The 18,889-nt window shown below is 48.0% G+C and overlaps 1 protein-coding gene across 1 annotated transcript; it reads right to left on the reverse strand.

Annotated features, from left to right (window-relative positions):
- Positions 1-1,878: 1,878 nt before the first annotated feature.
- LOC110192953 (transketolase-like) lies at positions 1,879-15,335 on the reverse strand. The gene is given in 11 exon segments (XM_020964434.2): positions 1,879-2,195; positions 2,725-2,806; positions 2,808-2,848; positions 4,426-4,519; positions 4,717-4,800; positions 6,692-6,822; positions 7,377-7,533; positions 8,821-8,985; positions 9,649-9,842; positions 14,046-14,164; positions 15,031-15,335. Coding segments are annotated over 11 exon segments (1,533 nt in total). The 5' UTR covers positions 15,321-15,335; the 3' UTR covers positions 1,879-2,019.
- Positions 15,336-18,889: the final 3,554 nt, after the last annotated feature.

An 18,889-nucleotide genomic window follows, 5' to 3' on the forward strand; every position in this document is an offset into this window, starting at 1 on the left:
CTTGGATACCAGCTAGTTGCCCAGCTAGTAAGGGTCAAATGTCTGAGGCCGAATTTGAACTTGGGTCCACCTGACTCCAAGGCCGGAGCTCTATCCACTGCTCCACCTAGCTGCCCCTAGAGCAGAGGTTCTTACCTTGGGCATCAGTGAATAATCTTTTGTAAATGTGTGTGTGTGTGTGTGTGTGTGTGTATACACATAAAAATTTCAGTTTAATATTGTGATAATTGTCTTCCCTTTACATTTAAACATTCCAATAAAGAATGCATGAGCTTCACCAGACTGCCACCCACAAAATAGGTTAATACCTTAGCCCAGTGCCCCCACTTTGCAGATGAAGACGTGAAGCCAAGAGAAGTTTACTAAGTGTCTGAAGTTGGACTTAAAGACAGGTCTTCCTTCCACTGAGGCACCTAGATGTATGCATTCTTGAACAACTGATAAGCATGTGGATCTTCTGGTAATACAAACCACCAATGAAAAAAGTATTATAAACAATTTTCAGTAATTTATACGGCAATCCACCAATTAAATTATGTGGTGATGAAGTACAAGAAAACCACCAGAGGCCCCTTCTTGATCTCAGCTAAGACTGGTCCCTGCCTGCCTTCACTGGAGGACATGCTGGTTGCTGATCACCTGATGGAGGTCAATTTGCTAGGTCCCTCCACTTTTGAGGGAGACCCACTCCAGCTGGGGGAAAGGGTACATTGTCATGAATCCACTAGGAAAGAAAATTATTGGCACCTCTAAGACCTGGGCCAGTGGCTTGTTCTTAAAAAAGAACATGAATGCAAGATTCTTTGCATGGACTGATTAATAAAGTTTGATTGCATGCACGCACACACACACACACACACACACACACACACACACACACACGCACACACAAACACACACGCACACACAAACCCACAACCATTTTCCTGCCTTCAGTTGCAGCAAGTACACACAATGGTTTGTCACAGTGCTTGTCAAAAGCCCTTCCCGGGACTGCTCCACTGGTGCAGCCTTCACTGGCCCAGGGTCACCCGCCATGCTGTGATGAAGCTCTGAGGAAAGGTTTTGAATTAATCATTTCACAGAACTTGGTGAAAGATACTACAAATAGGGAAGAGAGAACTAGGGCTGGAAGGAACCACCCTCACTTTACACTTTAGGAAACTGAGGCCCAGGTTAGGTGTTTGGGTTTGTCTTTGAATTGGCTTCCACTTCCTAGACAAGTTTCTCCTCACTGATCAAAGCCAGGAGGGAGAAAAGGTTCGTTCCATTCTCTGCCAATTCCAAATCACATAAAAAGAGAAACGTTGAAATTGTTGCCCTCAGCTCTGAGAAAAGAACGTGAGGTTGACTGTGCCCTCCTCCTTTTCTGAGGCTTTGGCCAAGCCTACTCAGCTCCCTAATGCACAGTCCCTCTGACCCAGTGGGAGAGATGGATTTGGTGGAGCGGGTTTGATTGGCCAAGAGAGGGGGACAGTCTGGTTTCTGGGAAGCCTCCAAATAAGGTGCCAGCCCGGGCCAGATGTGCTAAAGCTGGCAGCTGGAAGAAGAGCAAAAGGAAGTAGGCAGCAAAGGACAAGTCTTTACTCAGAATTCTTCCATTTCTTTCCAGCCAAATAAAGATTTTATTCGTGCTCCTCATTGTTATGTTTGTCCTGCAACAGATGAACACTAAGCAATTAGGAGCTTAGCTCTTGTATCTTATACACTAATTTTGCTCTTATTCTGTGGATGTACGTGTTTTCACTCCCCAGAGATTGTAACGCCTCAGAGGCAGGGAATATATTTCACTCTTGTCTTGTATCCCCAGTGCCTACATAGAGTCATGCTTAGTAAGTAGTGTTTGTGATGGATACAAAATGACGTCAGCTGGCAACATTTTCTCAAAACATTTTTAATAATTATTTTTAATCGATCCTCAGTAGAAACAAAAGTTACTTAAATGTATCTAAAGGTACAGGAATGTTTCTTTCTCTCTTCCCTTCTCCTTGTTTTGGTCTGGAATCTCCAACAGGCATCTTAGGCTTGAGACAAGGCCGCCTTGACAGCCTGCACAATGGCGTCCTTGTCGATGCCAAACATCTTCAGCAGCTCCGCCGGCTTCCCGCTTCTCGGGACGTTAGAGACTGCCAAGCGAGAGACGGTGATGCCAGGCTCACCCACCAGGGCAGCAGCCACAGCCTCTCCTATGCCACCTGCGGAGAATGGAAGGAGCAGAGATGGGAGGGACTGAGCCAGGTCAGCAAGTGGGCACGGGGGCTTGTTATGTTCCTTAACATTTCCTTCTCTCTCTGGAAGGGGACAGAGCTGTAGGCAGGGAAAGTGACTGAGCTAAGGCACAAACAAGGGAAAGAATGTGGCGCCTAAGGACCTGGGTCACTTAGGAACTTGGAAGGCTCTCTGGGCTTCCATTTTCTTCTTTGTAAAATGAGGGTGTGAGACTAGGGAGCCCCAGATTCCTGCCAACTCTGTCTGTAAGCCTAGGATCAATAAGTGATTGAGTACCATCTGGTTTCTACCTGGCAATTCCCAGGCCCCAAATGGAACCTATCTTAATGGTATCTCCCACTTAAAAAGCAAATCCATTACCAACTGGGAGTACTTTGGGGGGATCCCTCTAAGCAAGGGGTAATTAGGAGTGGGCTGAAAGCAGGAGGGGCAAGGACCCCCAATTCTGTCCATTTCCAAAGCCCTCAGCCCTGCCCCCTGAGAACCCGACCTTACCCTCATAGTAATGGTCTTCCACAGTCAGGACGCGGCCATGGGTCGCTCGGGCACTGTCAAGGATGAGCTTCTTATCCAAGGGGCTTAATTGTAAAGGGATCAAGCACCCGGATGTTGATCTTTTCTGGAAGCAGAAGGCACAAGCAGGTGAATTTGGGGGGGGGCAGCTGTGGCATTCAGTGCCCCCCCAGTCCAATCAGCATTTCCTGGAGTCCAGCAAGTTAATTGAACTGGCATTTCTAGAATATCTCCTGTCTGCCTTGATAGAACAGTCAAGGTCTGAAAGAGGCTACATCCTTAGGGCCTAGCAAAGTGCCTGGCACACAGGAGAAGCTTAATAAATGCTGGAGGTCTGAGAGTACAACCATGGGGAATATTGCTTAATGAAACGAACCTTTTCTCCTCCTGGCTTTGATCAGTGAGGAGAAACTTGTCTAAGAAGGGGAAGCCAATTCAAAGACAAATCCCTTAAATATAATCCCTTAATTTCCAGTGATAAAATATTGGACTTGAAAGTCCCAAGTTCAAATCCTGCCTTAGATACCTAGTAGCTATATGACCTGGGCAGGTCTCTCGGCCTCAAGTTTCCTCATTTGTAAAATGGGGATAATAGCACCTGGCTCAAAAAGTCTGTGAGATCAAATGAGATTCTATCTATAAAGCGCCCTTCTTCATATTCCCAGCGTGCACAGTGCCCCAAACATAGGTGATAAACAATTTTACAAATTAATACATTTCTTCTTCATTAGAATTCATAAATGGAGGGGGTCCAGGCCCTTTATATACCCTCATAGCCAGACTCAATGTCACATGACTCTGCCTACCCTTCACCAGTCGGTTGGGAGATCAGCTGAGACACAGGAGGAGGGCTCTCCCTTCGTCCTGTGTACTTCCCAGACAAAAATATAAGCTCCCTGGCTAGATGTGGACTAGTCTGAAAAGCCCTGTTTCCTGACCCTGGCATGAGGGCAGAGGTCTAAGCAAGTATTCAACGTTAGCCACTGACTTACTGTGTGGCCCTGGATGGGTCACGGCTTCCCCTCCTATAAAACAGTAATAACCTGGGTTCAAGTCAGCTTCTGACACCCACTGACCAGTGAGGCCATGGAGGATCTCTTTTCACCAGTGAAGCCATGGAGTCTCAGGCTAAGGGCTAGTATAGAGCTGCTGGTGAGTGGAGTGTATCCCAGGTCTTCTGCCTCCAAATTCTGTGGGATTTCTTCTGCTAGTTTTCTATAAATCCAAATGAGCTAATGTATGCTAACACACAGCCGTCATTCATCACCATCACCCAGGCCTCTGCATGGATCTGCTTGACCACAGCAGAGGATGGCACCAACTGTCACCTTCCGTGTTCTGGCCTGGCCTGGTTTTTCTGGCTGGGACTATCAATGCTCCTGGCTTATGTCAAGCTCAAATCTAGCTTCCCAAAGCTTAACTTGTCTTTTCCAAGATCAGTCCTCATTTCCAGCACCTGCCAAATTGTAGTAGGGGACATGAGCTTTCTCCCAGATGCCTTCAAAGTCTGGCATCTTCCCATGACTGGGTAGTGTTAGTCATCCAGGCCCTTTGCTTGTACTGCCTTGCCTTGGGAGCTACTCATGTCTTTCCTACCCAGCTGTAGGACCCTAGCTTCTTCCTTCCCATAGGCTGAAGCCAGAGAATGGCTTCAGAGGGACCCAGTGGGACAGTCAATCTCACCTTTCTTCAGCTGCTCTGCAGCTGCCAAGGCTTCGTGAAGGGTTACTCCAGCTCCAATCACAGTCACCTGGTCATCCTTGCTCTTCAGGACCACCTGGGAAGGAGGACAATGCCAGGACCAGAATGAGCAGTAGGTTTGGGGTACATTTGTTACTAGGTGATTGAATGTCCAGCTGCCTGTCTGAGAACTGAGGCCAGATTGATTATTCAGGAAGAAAGCAACCAGGGCAGTGTAGTTATAGCATATCCACTCCTCCCCACACCAAGTTAGGGCAGAGACTCAATACTCACCTTAGCTTGGCCAACCTGGAAGTTTTCATTGTTGTTGTAAATGACTGCATTATCTGGGCGACTGGTTCTTATAAAACAGATGCCCTGGATTGGAAACAAAGAAAACCTTTGTCACAAAATAGGATCAGACTCAGAGGTAGGATACCTGGCCTCTGGTCCTTACTATCTATGTGGCTCTGAGCCTGTGGCTTCCTCATCTGCAAAAACAGGGACTTAAACTAAATGGTAAGATCTCTTCCAGCTCTGCCTGGTCATAGATAGCATTCCCTTTGATCTGCTTAATTCCAACACATCCTTTAACAGTGAACTTCCTTTGGAAAGCCTAGACTGATCTTCTGCCCTGGACCTTCATGGAGTGCTGGCATTCAAGGCCCTCGACAAGACTGGAAAGGTGACGAAATATTCAGATCTACTCATAGGATCCCAGATTTCCAGCTGAAAGGGAGGTCTGAACTTCTCGGATGAGGAAACAGACACAGAGAAATTAAGTGACTGAGGCAGGATCCAAACCCAGGTCTTCCAGACCCCAAGGGCAGCAACCCACTCTAGCCCACTGCCTCATACATTACGCACTCGCCTTCATGAACGCCAAACTCTCACCCAACTGGGCTCCTCGGCGTTTCCCCCACCTGTTGCTTTTCTGTCTTGCTTCCTGGCAATTCCTTTTTCTCCTCTTCCTGTGAATCCCTCCCCATCCTAATTTAAATCAGAGATTCAAAACCTGGGGGCCATGAACTTATTTAAAAAAACCAACACATTTTGATCATGGTATTTCAACTCCCACTTTTGTCATCCTGTTTAATTCACTTGGGGCATTTGAAGGCACTGTTCTAAGAAGGAAGGGCCCCTTAGGTGTTACCTCAATGTCAAAGGGACCTCCTTCTTTAAAGCGCAGTTCAGAGCCCACCTCCTCCAACGTGCCTCCCTTGATGCCCCTGCTCGCTAATGGCTTTTCCCTTCTCTATAGCATGCTATTATGTAAAGCTTGTGTTTAGGATTCGAGAGGCTTAGATCCGGTGTCTCCCTCACTCCCCTCTTCACTACACTACAAGCTCCGCGTAGACAGCTGCTTTGTCTTTTATTTCTTGCAGCACCTAGCATGTGTTCTGTACACAGTAAGTGCTTTTAATAAATCTGTTAAACCAAATCTCCAAAGTGAGATGAAGAATCCACTCACTGGAAATAAAGGAAGAGAGTAAGTTAGCCCCCAAGGGGGGACATTTTAACTGGAACCAGCTCCCAGTGCTTAAAGGCAATGGGCTAGGCTAGATTAGTCATATATATATATATATATATATATATATATATATATATACACACACACACATATATATGTATATACATGTATATACATATATATGTATATATGTATATATGTGTATATATGTGTATATACATATATATGTATATATGTATATATGTGTATATATGTGTATATACATATATATGTATATATGTATATATGTGTATATGTGTATATATGTATGTATGTATAAGTGGTTAAGCACCTACTATGTGCCAGGCATTGTGCTAGGTACTTGGGATAAATAAAGTAGCTCCTGTTGCCCTCCAGGAACTTCTATTCTACTAGGGAAGACACACATATCTCGGTCATCCCTGGAGACCATTTCTGAGTCTACCAGTCTGCTGTCCTTTCCCCTTTGGATGGCCACCCACTCTACAGAACCAGAGGGCCTTGAAAGATCCATTGCCCCCTGCATTCAGAGATGACCAGGGTAGCGCCCAGAGATCTCCAGGGAGAGAAAGGCCTCGACCTGTCTGGGAATTCAGATGGCTCCAAGGTGTGTGATTCCGCACCTCTTGTGCAGTTCAATTCTCTCCAAGCTCTGAGGCCAAACTTTGCCGAGTGCTCCATTTCAGAAGAATAACTCTTCGGAAACTTCCGTGTCCAACTGATGACCTTCCCTTCTGCTCTGGTAAATAAACAAACAAATACAGCCCATAGATAACCAACCTTTGTGTTAGCAGCTAACTCCACTGCTTTCTCAGTAGCTACGGCATCACTTGGGTAAAAGATTGTCCCATTGGGAATGCTCCGGAACATGGCAAGATCTTCAAGGGCCATCTGAGAAGGACCATCTTCACCTGCAGAGGAAAGGAAATGTCCGAAAGCCAGAAAAGCCTTGGTTTCCAAGGAGCAGTCATTTTCGACAGTCCCATTTGCCTCCCAACGAGGGACTGCTGCACTCTCTGCATTTCTACCCTCCGTACCAAGCCTAGGAGGCCACGCTGACTGACTGGTGGAGATATTTGATTCCCTTTTTCCTTACCCCTCCAATCCGAATTAGTGCTAGTGCCCATCAATCCTACCCACAATCCTTCTCACCTCTTGTCACCTTTCCACCCACATGGCTGTCCTCATCCCTCTCTCCTCCATCATCTACAGTTGCCAAAATGATTCTCCTGGGGCATGGGTCTGTGTGACCACATCCCTCACCCCACTGCATATGCTGGGAGATGTAATCACTGAGTTTTAAAGGCTGTTTTGGGTTGGCATTTTTAAACCAGATATGCCTTTTTTTGGTGAGAAAAGTCCCTCTACCAAAGCACATCAGCAACACCTGCCCTGCAGCCTCTAGAGAGTTGGCCATGGCACTGAGAGGGGAGGTAACTTGTCCCCAGTCACACGCACGGCTTACCGATGGACACTCCACAGTGTGAGCCACACAGGTTGATACTGCTCTCAGAAATGGCTGCCATACGGATCTGGTCGAAGGCCCTGGTGAAGAAGGCGGCAAACGTGCTGCAGAAAGGCACAGTCCTGTCCCGGGTGGCACACCCCACGGCGATGCTCACCTGAGAAGGAAAGGGAATGGAGGATCATCCATTGTCCCATCCCGGTCTACCTGGAGGGCATTTCAGAGCCCACCCCCTCCTTATCTAGTTGTCCTACAAGTAATGATGCAGGAAGTAAAGGCAAAAACAGGCTTTGACCGCCGTGTGCTCTTTCCACTGTACCGTACTCCCCAGCATGGGTAAGAGAGGGCCAGGTCTATCAGCAAACTCCCTTTCCCATGGGGATGACTTCTCCAGGGAACCTATAGCTTCAATTCGCCTGGGAACAGCAGGAGAGGAGAAAGGGGCTTCCTGGGGGCTATCCACTGACACAAGTTCTCAAGTCTTTGGATTGTCCAAGCCCCAGCCGCAGGCCCAGGCCCAAGCTGGCAAGATGCCCGAATGACCTCATTTGTCTGAGGTCATTTCTTTCTACAAATCCCAACCTACAAAACCTTACCAATGAACGAGTCCCTGCCCTGCTTGCTGCTGAGAGTCCACTTCTGATCCCTACACTCAAAGCTAAGAGGAATCCCAGAAGTCATGCAGTTCAACTCCTTCTTGCAGATGAGGAAATGGATGCCCAGAAAGGCTCGAGTGATTTGCCTGAGGTCACACAGCTAGTAAGTGGCAGGCGGGATTCAACCCCTGACTTCAATCTCCAAAATTTACTACAACTCCCAAATCATTGGGGTTGTGCAAAGGGCTAAACCATGAAGTTGTATTCTTCATTGGAGAAGAGGCTAGGCTCGTGTGGGAAGCTATAAAGGTATATGGCCACGTCAACTAGTATTTGATTAGCAACACATCCTGCTGTGTGCCAGGTACCAGCAACATGTCCTACTGTGCGTCAGGTACTGTGCTGGATTGGGCAAAATGGCCTGACCGCCTCAACCCTGAGTGTCTGTGAAATGTTCACTTTGGGGGAAAAAAAAAACTTTTATACTTAGGAAAGTTTTATACAAGGTCCCCTCACAAGCCATTACAAGTTACCTAATTGAACTTTTAAAAAATAGAAGCAGTCATGTGCACATACATATAATACACACATATACATGCATGAATATATGTGCCCCCATACATGCAAACACATGTTTCCTATGTAGTTCAAATCCTGGTTTTGCCACTTACCACAGTCTGGCTGCTTCTCTCCCTCCGACCTCATTCACTTACCCTGTGCTCTCCCTCACCTCCACCCATTCCTCAGTTTCCAGACCTTCTGACTGTGGCCCAAGATCCTCCCCAAGCCCTTGCCTCCCAGAGCAATCTTGGGCTCCTTGACTATCCTCAGCTCTCCCCCAGACCTACCATGTTCTGTTCAGCGATGAAACACTCAATGAAGCGATCAGGATGCTCCTTCTTAAAGAGTTCTGAAAAGGTGGAATTCTTGGTGTCCCCATCCAGGGCAATCACACGGTCACTGGCATTCCCCAGTTTGGCCAGCGCCATGCCATAGGCTTTGCGGGTGGCGAGCTGGTAGGAGGGAAAGAATCCACACTGGTTATTGTCATCCCGCATGGGGAATGTTCTAGTCACTATTGGATCTGTGTGCACGGACACCTTCCTTGGGTAACAGAAGACTGTAAAACAAGATGAAAAGTAATGCCAGTCCTCATTTCTCTATCTTGCCTACAAGGAAAGTGGGAGATAGGACTGCTTCTTTGGGGGAGCACCAAAATACACTCTCATGTACCTTTTACCTTTATGTCCCTCAGGAGGGGTAGATGACAGCAGGGACAGTTGTCTCCATTGGACATGAGAGAGGTAGATCTCAACTTGTCTGTGTTGAGTCTTATCCTCTGCCAGACTCAGGGCTTCTGTCTAACATTTGTCTCTCCCCCAAGTACCTAGCTTGGTGCTCGTGGCCCTGTTACTGTTCATTCTTCAATTGTGGGTGGAAAAGCAGCTACGTTATTCTTCCAAGACTGTAGCTTAATTGTCCTAGGAGAATGAAAGCTCCCTCTGGGCAAAGACTGTTTTAGCTTTCTCCAGCTCATCTAGAATCAGAGCTTTATCAATGTTTGTGGGGACCCCCCCACACACTTGGCAGGTGTGCCATACCACTCTAGCTCTAGAGGTGAATGTGCACAATTTGGACTATGTATTCTCTCCCATGAAGGAGGCTACCCCTTATACCTTGTCTCCCAGCTTGAAATTTGGAGGAGATGGCATCCGGATGTTGGTGATATTAACTGTGGGGGCATCCTCTTTGGGGAGGGTAGCTAGAATCTTCTTCTTGCTTTGGATTTGGCTGTATATTTCCTCGATGACCTGCTCTGCCATGTTTTTGGGAAGGGGCTTCCCATGCCAAGCTTCCTTATCTTCCACACCTGTGGTTGAGGAACAGAATAATAAGAGTGAGACTGAGGTTCACCGAAGGACACTGGAGGATGAGGGCAGGGCTGTCTGCAACCACAGAGCTCACATAAGCTAAGCTAAGTGAGCAGCTTGGTATACTAGAAAAAGCATAGGGACTGGACATGCGGGGCCTCAGCTCTGCTCTCACTAGCTGTGTGACCCTGGGTAAGTCATTAATCTGAGTTCCAGTTTCTTATCTGTACTATGGAGGCATTTACTTGTACCTCCTTTCACAGAGTTTTTGCCAGAAATGTGCTTTGTGTTGTAAAAGGTCACAGAAATGTGGGGGCATGTCATCATCATCAAAACCATTTATTGACTGTTTCACTATATGACCCCAGAGCCTGGAATACAACAAGTGTGAAAGAGGAAGGGAAGGGAAGGGAAAGGAAGGGAAGGGAAGGGAAGGGAAGGGAAGGGAAGGGAAGGGAAGGGGAGGGAGGGGAGGGGGAGGGAGGGGAAGGGAAGGGAAGGGAAGGGAAGGGAAGGGAAGGGAAGGGAAGGGAAGGGAAGGGAAGGGAAGGGAAGGGAAGGGAAGGGCAGGGCAGGGCAGGGCAGGGCAGGGGAGGGGAGGGGAGGGGAGGGAAGGGCAGGGAAGGGAAGGGAAGGGAAGGGAATGGCAGGGAGGGAGGGAAGGAAGGGAAGGGAAGGGAAGGGAAGGGAAGGGAAGGGAAGGGAAGGGAAGGGAAGGGAAGGGAAGGGAAGGGAAGGGAAGGGAAGGGAAGGGAAGGGAAGGGAAGGGAAGGGAAGGGAAGGGAAGGGAGACTTTGACAAGTTCACATGGAGAAACTAGCTCATGATACAATCCATCACCAAATCAGTGCACAGCACAGGGCTAGGTGTGGGGACGTAGAAGACAAAAATGAATTATTCCCGTGGGACCAGGAAAGGCTTCATGTAGAAGATGACACATGAACCAAGCCTAGAACCAGAGACTCTGAGAGAATGTGTTCCAGGCATGGGAGACCCCCTGTGCAAAGACCCAGAGGTGAGAGATGGATGTCTGTCGAATATATGCTATTCCAGGAGTTCAGCAGAGACAAATCAATGTGGCTTTTTTTTTGGGGGGGGGTACAGTAATCAGGAAAGCTTCCTGGATGAGAAAACCAGTCACTTCAACCCTTCCTCCACCACCCCATGCTTCACACTGGCCATGAATTCCTATTAACATTTGTCATCAGTCTCTTCCACCCTCTCTCTTCCCCTTGACGGGGGCCTAATCTCTTTTTGCTAAGACTTCAGTAAGGCCTTCCTTTCTTGCCTCCTCCATCTCCCTGGCCAAGCTATCCCTCACACCTTCCACTCCTATCATGCCCCCAGGCAACTAACTCACCAAGCCCAAATTGCAGGGAAAGTTCTATCTGAATTGATAAAGGTTGTTTATTCACTTGGGAGTTCCCACATCAGTGAAATCACTAGGCCTCTCCCAGTCCTTATCTGCTAAAACACTAATGAGGTGCTTGAAATGTAGTAGCAAAATTTCTGTGGATGAACAAAGGGACAAGGAGAAATAAGGAAAAAAAAAAGGCAGCCTTGTACCCTGAGGTCTCAAACTGTTTGACCCTGGTTAAGTTATTCCAAGTTGTTTGTTGGGGCAACTAGGTGGCTCAGTGGATAGAGGGCTGGCCCTGGAGTCAGGAGGACCTGAGTTCAAATCCAGCCTCAGATACATAACACTCACTAGCTGTGTGACTCTGGGCAGGTCACTTAACCCCAATTGCCTCATTTGAAAAAAAAAACCCAACAAAGTTGTTTGTTTCAAAGCCATATGACATTAGTTTGTTTTTCACAGGTAAACAGATTAAGCTGGAAGTTATCAAAGACCATTTTACAGATGAGGAAATTGAGGTCTAGGGTGGATGTGACTTGCCCAAGGTCACACAGGTAATGCATGACAGAGCTGAGATTTGAACCCACGCCCTGACTCCAAATTCAGGCCTCCTTCTACTAGATTGCTTCTTAGATCACTGGGAAAAACAAGATAATCCAAAATGAGGGCCCAAAGCACACAGACTCATGTTTGCTAAATCCTAGATGGCAGAAAATTAGGGAAGAGATTAAGAAAATTAGATCCTGTGTGAGATGGGATCTGGTCCACACAATACCATGCACCACATCAGATCAATTACAGAGTTTAAAATCACTTTTAAAAATTAGGAAGGACAGTGAGGCTGCAGTTGTAGAAGGTGGTAACAAGGAGCAGCCTCAGGCCAGGAGACTCCCTATCATCAGAGGATTTTAAACTATGGGATTGAGACCATCATCCATGCTTCTCCTTGACAGGAAACTGGCACCCAGGCAGGTGACTTGCTCAGGTCCTCCAACTCCCGGCACCCCTCCCCAGAGCAGGCTGTGGGGCAGCTCCCTGCCTCCTGCCCCCAGCTCCCACAACTGGACAGCTTCCCAAAAGGCCTTTGGCAAAGCAGGTTGTGAGGACACAGCTTCCTTGAAGGGGCATTTCCTTCCTAATCAAAGATGGAAAACAAATGCTTCTCCCAGTGTTTCGTTGGCCCGGCAAGTGATGCTGGCCCAGAGAACCAGCCCAGGGCTGAATGGGCAAAGCCGGGCCCCAGGAAGTCGGGTGGCCTGGGAAGCTCAGAAGGTACTGGTTCCCTGGGGAAGGCCTGGAAAGCCTCAGGAATTTATCAAAGAACAGAGCTGAGCAAGGGTTTTGAGGCTGGCACCCCACTGACCCTGCCTCCATTCAGCCCAAGTCCCTGGGAAAATAGGCGGTGTCTCCAAAATATCGTAAATCAGGGGGAAATGCCGAGTCTGCAGACTAAGCATTTACATTCTGGTACATGAAAATTGTGCATCTGAACTTGTGGACAAAAATCAATTTGCTTGTAAAATAATGAAGGGAGTGGCATTTTGTTGGTGTCACGGACCCTGCTGAGGGATGCTGCCTCCAAAAGGGGCACCTGGCTTTCTACGCGCTGGCGTGGAGGTAAGGAGGAAGATGCATTTGCCCAGAGGCAGACTGAGCGGATCAATGGGTCTCTAACCTGGACAAAGAAAGGAAAGGAAGCAAGTACCCAGATGAAGCTGCTAACCCAGAAAACCCAGAGAGCAGTGGGCATGGCCCGAGGGGGCCAGCCATGGAGCCGGCCACAAGTTCACAGAAGAGCCGAAGTGAGACTCATGATCTGCACTGTTGAGACAAGTTTGAGCAGAGCGGAAGGGCTTAACACAAGGAGGTAACTGTGACCTGTCACTGCTAATGACAATGACAAGAACTAGCACCCTTATTGTACGTGTATTATCCAATTTGATCCTCTTAGCAACCCTATGAAGTAGGGGCTCTTAGTGTCCACATTTTACAGATAAGGAGAACTGAGGCTCTGAAAGAAGGAAGTGTCTGAGACAGGATTTGAACTCGGGTCTTCCTGATAACACATCCAGCATTCCATCCACTATATCACCTAGCTGTCTTAGTATCACTAAGATTTGTTGGGATCCAAGTTATGGTAAAAATAAAGCAATGGATGGATACTCCTTGTTCAGATGGAATGTCTTATAAGAGATAGTGGGTATGCCCAGCAAATCTAAGAGATGCTACATTGAGGAAATCCGTGAACCTGAAGAGGGAACCATAATGGAGCCCATCTGAAAAAGGAGGGCCAGACAGAAGAAGCAAGATCATGGCAAGATTATGCTGCCGATGACCAGCCAGGAGGAAGAAATGATTCAATTATCTAGGTCTATTGCAGCTCTTTCTGACCATCTGAGAGTCTTGACTTTCAAAATGTCATCCAACCCTTTCATTTTGCAGAAGTAAAAACAAGCCTAGAGGGTGTAATGACAACCAGTGTCCCACAGCTGGTTAGTGATGAGTTCAGACTAAAACCCTAGGTGTCCTGGTGCCCAGCTAAGTGCCATGATGACTACCAGAAACTGTATATGGGGGTGGGGTGAGGAAGGGCAGTGTGTGTGCACACATACATGCATGTGAGGATGTGTGCGTTCACAGTCTGGGCCATGACTGATGGGAACAACCACTTGTGTCTTATCTCTTGAACTAGCCTACAAGTTCCCTGGGGGCATCTTCTATGTCCCACTCACTGTTCTGTAAAACTGATCAAGAAAGGATCTCTGCCCACCCAGAGGAACCTTGGCTCCCCAGAGAGTCCCAGAGGGAGGAAACCACCGGCACAGGGGAAGGAGTTGTCCCTCACCTGAGATTCCTCTGCCCTTATATGTCTTTGCAATGACAGCCAGTGGCTTATGCTTGCCCTGGTCGAAGACCTTGCAGAGTTCTTCCACACTGTGTCCATCCACAACGATGACATTCCACCTATAAGAGCACAGAGAGAGCAGACACATGATACAAAAAGAAGCAGGAAGTCTGGCCAAGTCATGGACGATGACAGAAACTGGAAGAAAGATGCTTCTTCCCTGCCTGCAACTTACAAGCACTGTCTTCACAAGGTGCCATTTTTATGTATCGGGTTTGTATTAAGTCAAGGCACCTCTGAATAGGTTTCAGTGACAAAAGGATCCTTCATTTTGTTCCACTGAGGATCAGTAAGCACCTGACCAAATATTCATTCTCATAACAACCCCAAGAGGCACTCAGACCTCCCCAACACACATCAGTGAAGTGTAACCTCAGACAATGGGCTCTGTCAGGGCCTGGGTCTCATCCTTCTGGTCCATCCTCCTTAGTCTAGACTCTCTGAGGGTCCAGAGTAGGAATGGAAGACCCAGAGAGGCCGGCAGTCAGATAGATAATAATAACAGCAACACCAGTACCTGGACACTTTCTCCACAATAGTTATGGGAAGGAGGCCATTCAGGCATTCTTATCATTATCATTATTTTACAGATGAGAAAAACGAGGTTTGGGAAAGTGACATGACCTGCCCTGCTTGATTCTCTGCTTCATGCCCTTGGTGGCCAAGCATGAAAGAGGGAAGGGGAGAGCATTGAAACATCCTATTTCCCAGCCCCAGAGCACTTTATCCCCTCAGGAAGAAGTCAGCAAATTATAGTCTCTGAGGGGGAGGATCTGCCTGTTTTCTAAGTGCCCATCCCTCCTAAAATTCATCCTGAATACCACTTTTGCTCTTTGCTGCATTTGACATGAAGGCAAGAGACTTTTAGTTCTAGAAATGTGACTCAGAGAGCCCCCCACATCCCCAGCAGATGACCTCCACACACCCAAAGGATTCACATCGTTTCTGGTACACTTCCATGTGGTGCTGCAGTGGGGCAGGGTCGCTCTGGCCCAGCCGGTTAACGTCAAAGATGGCAACCAGGTTGTCCAACTTGTAGAATCCTGCAAAGGCCATGGCCTCCCACACGGAGCCTTCAGATACCTCCCCATCACCCAGCAAACAATAGACACGGTAGCTGAAAAACAAAAGGATGCATCCATCATGGGCCAGTGTCCACAAAGGAGAAATGGAAAAGAGCAAAGGAGGGTATGGATTCCTTTGCCAGGTCAACATACTGCCTCATTGTTCTGATGCAGAGCCAGGCTCCCCCAGGTGGGACTGAGCTTTGGCATAGTAAGGGACAGAGTCAGAAGGGAGCTCAGGGTTCACCCAGCATGAACCGTCATTCTGCAGGAGGAATCGATCGCCTCCAAGGTGGTATTGCTGTCACTTTTTTACAAAGGAGGCTCAGAGAAGGCAGTGATTTGCTCAGTGACCTCTGGGCAAGGGTTAGGCATAGGCCAGGTGAATCCTGGTCTTCCTGACTCTATCCACTCCACCCCGATCATTCTTTACACTCTGTCTCGTCTTCCTGGGCACAATCCCACCCCACAGCACAGCCATTTTTTTTTAATATTCTTTCCTTTATTACAGATAATGAACATTGTAACAACTGCCCCAGTGGGTTCATGCTCTCTTCCTCCTCAGCTATTAGAAGCTATTTTCAAGAAACAGCCTAAAGTCATTCCCCCACTGAGATCAAAATTCCTGAGAATCTGTTACTTTCCCCAGGGTGCAGCATTTTAATACACAACAGAAGTCACTGAGTTATGGAATGTTAGAGATAGAAGGGACTGTACAGAATATTTATCTTTAGCCAAGGAAATGATGCTGAGGTTGTCTAATCACAGGCATTAAACCAGACTGAGGGGACTCTATCTTGCTGGTGGCCAACCCTATCATGTAAATAGCCAATTATCTATGGAAGATAGAGCTGGTAGCAGTTCACATACAAAGGACCTGGGGGTGTTAGCAGACTGAGCTAAATGAGACTGCATTAATTAAACTCTAGTATCCAGAAGCCCAGAGACAGTACTGCTCTGGTCAGATGATGGCTAGAGGCCTGTGCTCAATTCTGGATGACAAATTATAATCCAGACAAGGAGAAACCAAGAGAGGCTAGGAGGGTGACCATAATATTATGGGACTATGTACAGATGGATGGAGCACCATCCCTGCTTGCCCTCATGGAGCCTGCTTTTTCATAGGAGAGCCCCTGCCCCGGTGCAGAGTCTGGAAGAAAAGCAGTATCTGGATAACATTCCAGCCCTGGGGAACCGAGTGATCACACAAAAATATGAAGGTGGGAGTTTGTAAGATAAACAAGTTTGCCTGGAGCACAGAGATATATAAGGGCAATAAAACTGTGGCTCCTTGATCACGATCTGGAAGCAACCTCAGTGTTCACTTCCATTTCATTAAACCCACCTCATTTTATAAATGGGAAACTGAGGCTGCTCAGGGCAATAGAATGATTTGCCCAAAGTCACATGAGTAGTACATAGTAGAGTCCAGACTGGAACTCAGGCCCAGTGCCCTTTTTCTAGCACTACATGGCCCCATCGGAAAGTAGATCAGAGATCACTGGGGGGGCGGGAGGCCTCACTTGTCTCAAGGAGCCCCTGACAAATTTTGAACAGGGAGCAATATGAAGAATTAGGTTGGATGAGTCTGAGCAGAAGACTGGGTAGGAGACTGTTCCCAGAGAGAGGCAATGAAAGCCTGAACCCAAAGTGGCTGCAATGGAGGCAGAAAAACAGACCTCTCCCCCTTCTGCCTCTGGGACAAATTGAGGAATTGATGGTATGGTTGGCCTGGCCAGGGGGGAGGAGGAAGCTCTAACAGGAAGCAGCTCAACTATTTCCTTCATTACATAGAGGCCTAAGGGCTCAAATGGGCTGAGAGAGTGGGCCTGGCTCCTTCTACCTGTAAATGGCAGCACCATGTCTTCCACTTAACTTGGCCCAAGGCCTGAAGTCACCTGCCCAGGGACACAGCCATTGTGGGTCTTCCTAGCCCCAAGGCTCCTTTCTGATGGCCAGGCCACTGTTTCTAGTGGCCTCTAAAGCAGTACCCAGTCTTGTAGCTGATAACACCCAAAATCAGAACTGCTAAGAAGGGGCCTAAACATCCTAGGATCACAGATTTGGAGCCAGGAGGGCCCCAGAACTAATCAAGGGACATCCATTCATTTCACAGATGCCAACAGAAGCATGTCTGGGGTCCCACAGCTAAGAGGGCCTCTGCCTCCAAGTCCAGGGCAAACAAATCGCGTGTTAGGAAGACTGCTGAGCCCTGTGAAGGCCCTAATCTGGCCACAGGCAAAGGGAGCAGGCACAGCCCTTGCTGAGACATATCCCTTTACCAGTCACAGTGATTCAGCAACATTGCCAGCTGTGTCCAGGGCCAGTTCACTCGTGGGTATGTCCTTCACTCTATCAAATGTCAGGAAACCCAGTGGGACATTCTCTTTTCTCAAGAAAGAGCAGGTTCAGGGTCTGGGAACAGCCTGGACAGGCAGGAAAACCCCAATCCCGTGGACTGGCACACTCAGTAATGGCTTTGCCTCAATTCTCTGGAAAAGCCTCAATTAACCCCAGTCCATTACCTAAGAATCCTCTTATCTGAAGTCAGCTCCAGTACCACCAGCTAGCTATCTCTTGCTTAACAGTGGCCCTGATAATAAGCAATGAGTGCCTTTTCCAGATGGAGAGGGGCTTAAGGAGGCAGCCAGATATGGCTCTGGCTTGGGTCAGTGTTCACTCGGGCTCTGCACTTGCTCAGACACACTGGCAGACAGCTGTCTCTGCCCCCATTCCCAGGACCTGGGCTCACCCAAAAAACAGAGCTGAGAAAGAAGAGAAAGCGGCCTTATCTGAACTCAGTTACCCTGAAATGCTGTGTGGAAACATCTTGCCAGCAGGCCCCTGGGCCCCAAGGCCCCTACATCGGCACCAATGGCGGTCTCTACCAGAGGGTCCTGCTACATGGAACTCCTGGGCGTGGCTGCCTTTCCCGTGAGCCCTCAGCCCCCAGTGCCTTACCTGGAGGCATTCACTCACTCACTGAGCACAGAGAAGTAACTCTCAGGGACAGAGTCTGCCCAGGGCAATTGCTAAGGGTCAAGATGTACGGAGGAATTCCTGTCTGAGCTTGAATCTGCCTCTGGGGCCAGGTGCAATCCAGGTCTGGCCAGTTGCCACCATTTTGTGCAATGTCCCACTTCGAAAAGATCATTTATTAGACACACCTTTCCCAGCAGTTCCTTTAAATGTCAATCCTAAAGTCACTTCCTAAGACTCTGGAGAATGATGACCTGAGTCCTCTGGGTCAATGTCAAATAAAAGCACTGTTCTAGCCATGAAGCACTTGGCGATGTCACCTAACAACAGCAGAAAGTTGAGGACTCAATAAATACTGGTTGGTGGCAAACAAAGGGCCCTTCACACATGAGCGCAAATCGGTGTCAGCATCCTGAAACTCACCTCGCCCCCTACACTGACCAATTTAACAGACAGATCTGTGCTCTCCATTGAGCACCTACTATGTGATGGTCACAGTATTTTCTGTGCCCATACACAACCCACTGATCGCCAGGTTCAGATACCAGTTTTAGGCTTGTTAGCTCAGTGGGTAGGACACTACAGAGCAGCTGAGTGACAAAAGTACTGAACTGGGAGTCCATGGGCCAGGCCCAAGTCTCCTGGCTCTTCTATTTGCTATCTGTGCACCTTTGGGTCTGATCTCTTTGGGTCTCAGTTTCTCCACTGGTAAAATGAAGGGGACTGGATTAGATAAAAGCT

This window comes from Phascolarctos cinereus, unplaced genomic scaffold, assembly GCF_003287225.1.
Source record: "Phascolarctos cinereus isolate Bilbo 61053 unplaced genomic scaffold, phaCin_HiC Scaffold_4;HRSCAF=312, whole genome shotgun sequence".
Taxonomy (NCBI): Eukaryota; Metazoa; Chordata; class Mammalia; order Diprotodontia; family Phascolarctidae; genus Phascolarctos; species Phascolarctos cinereus.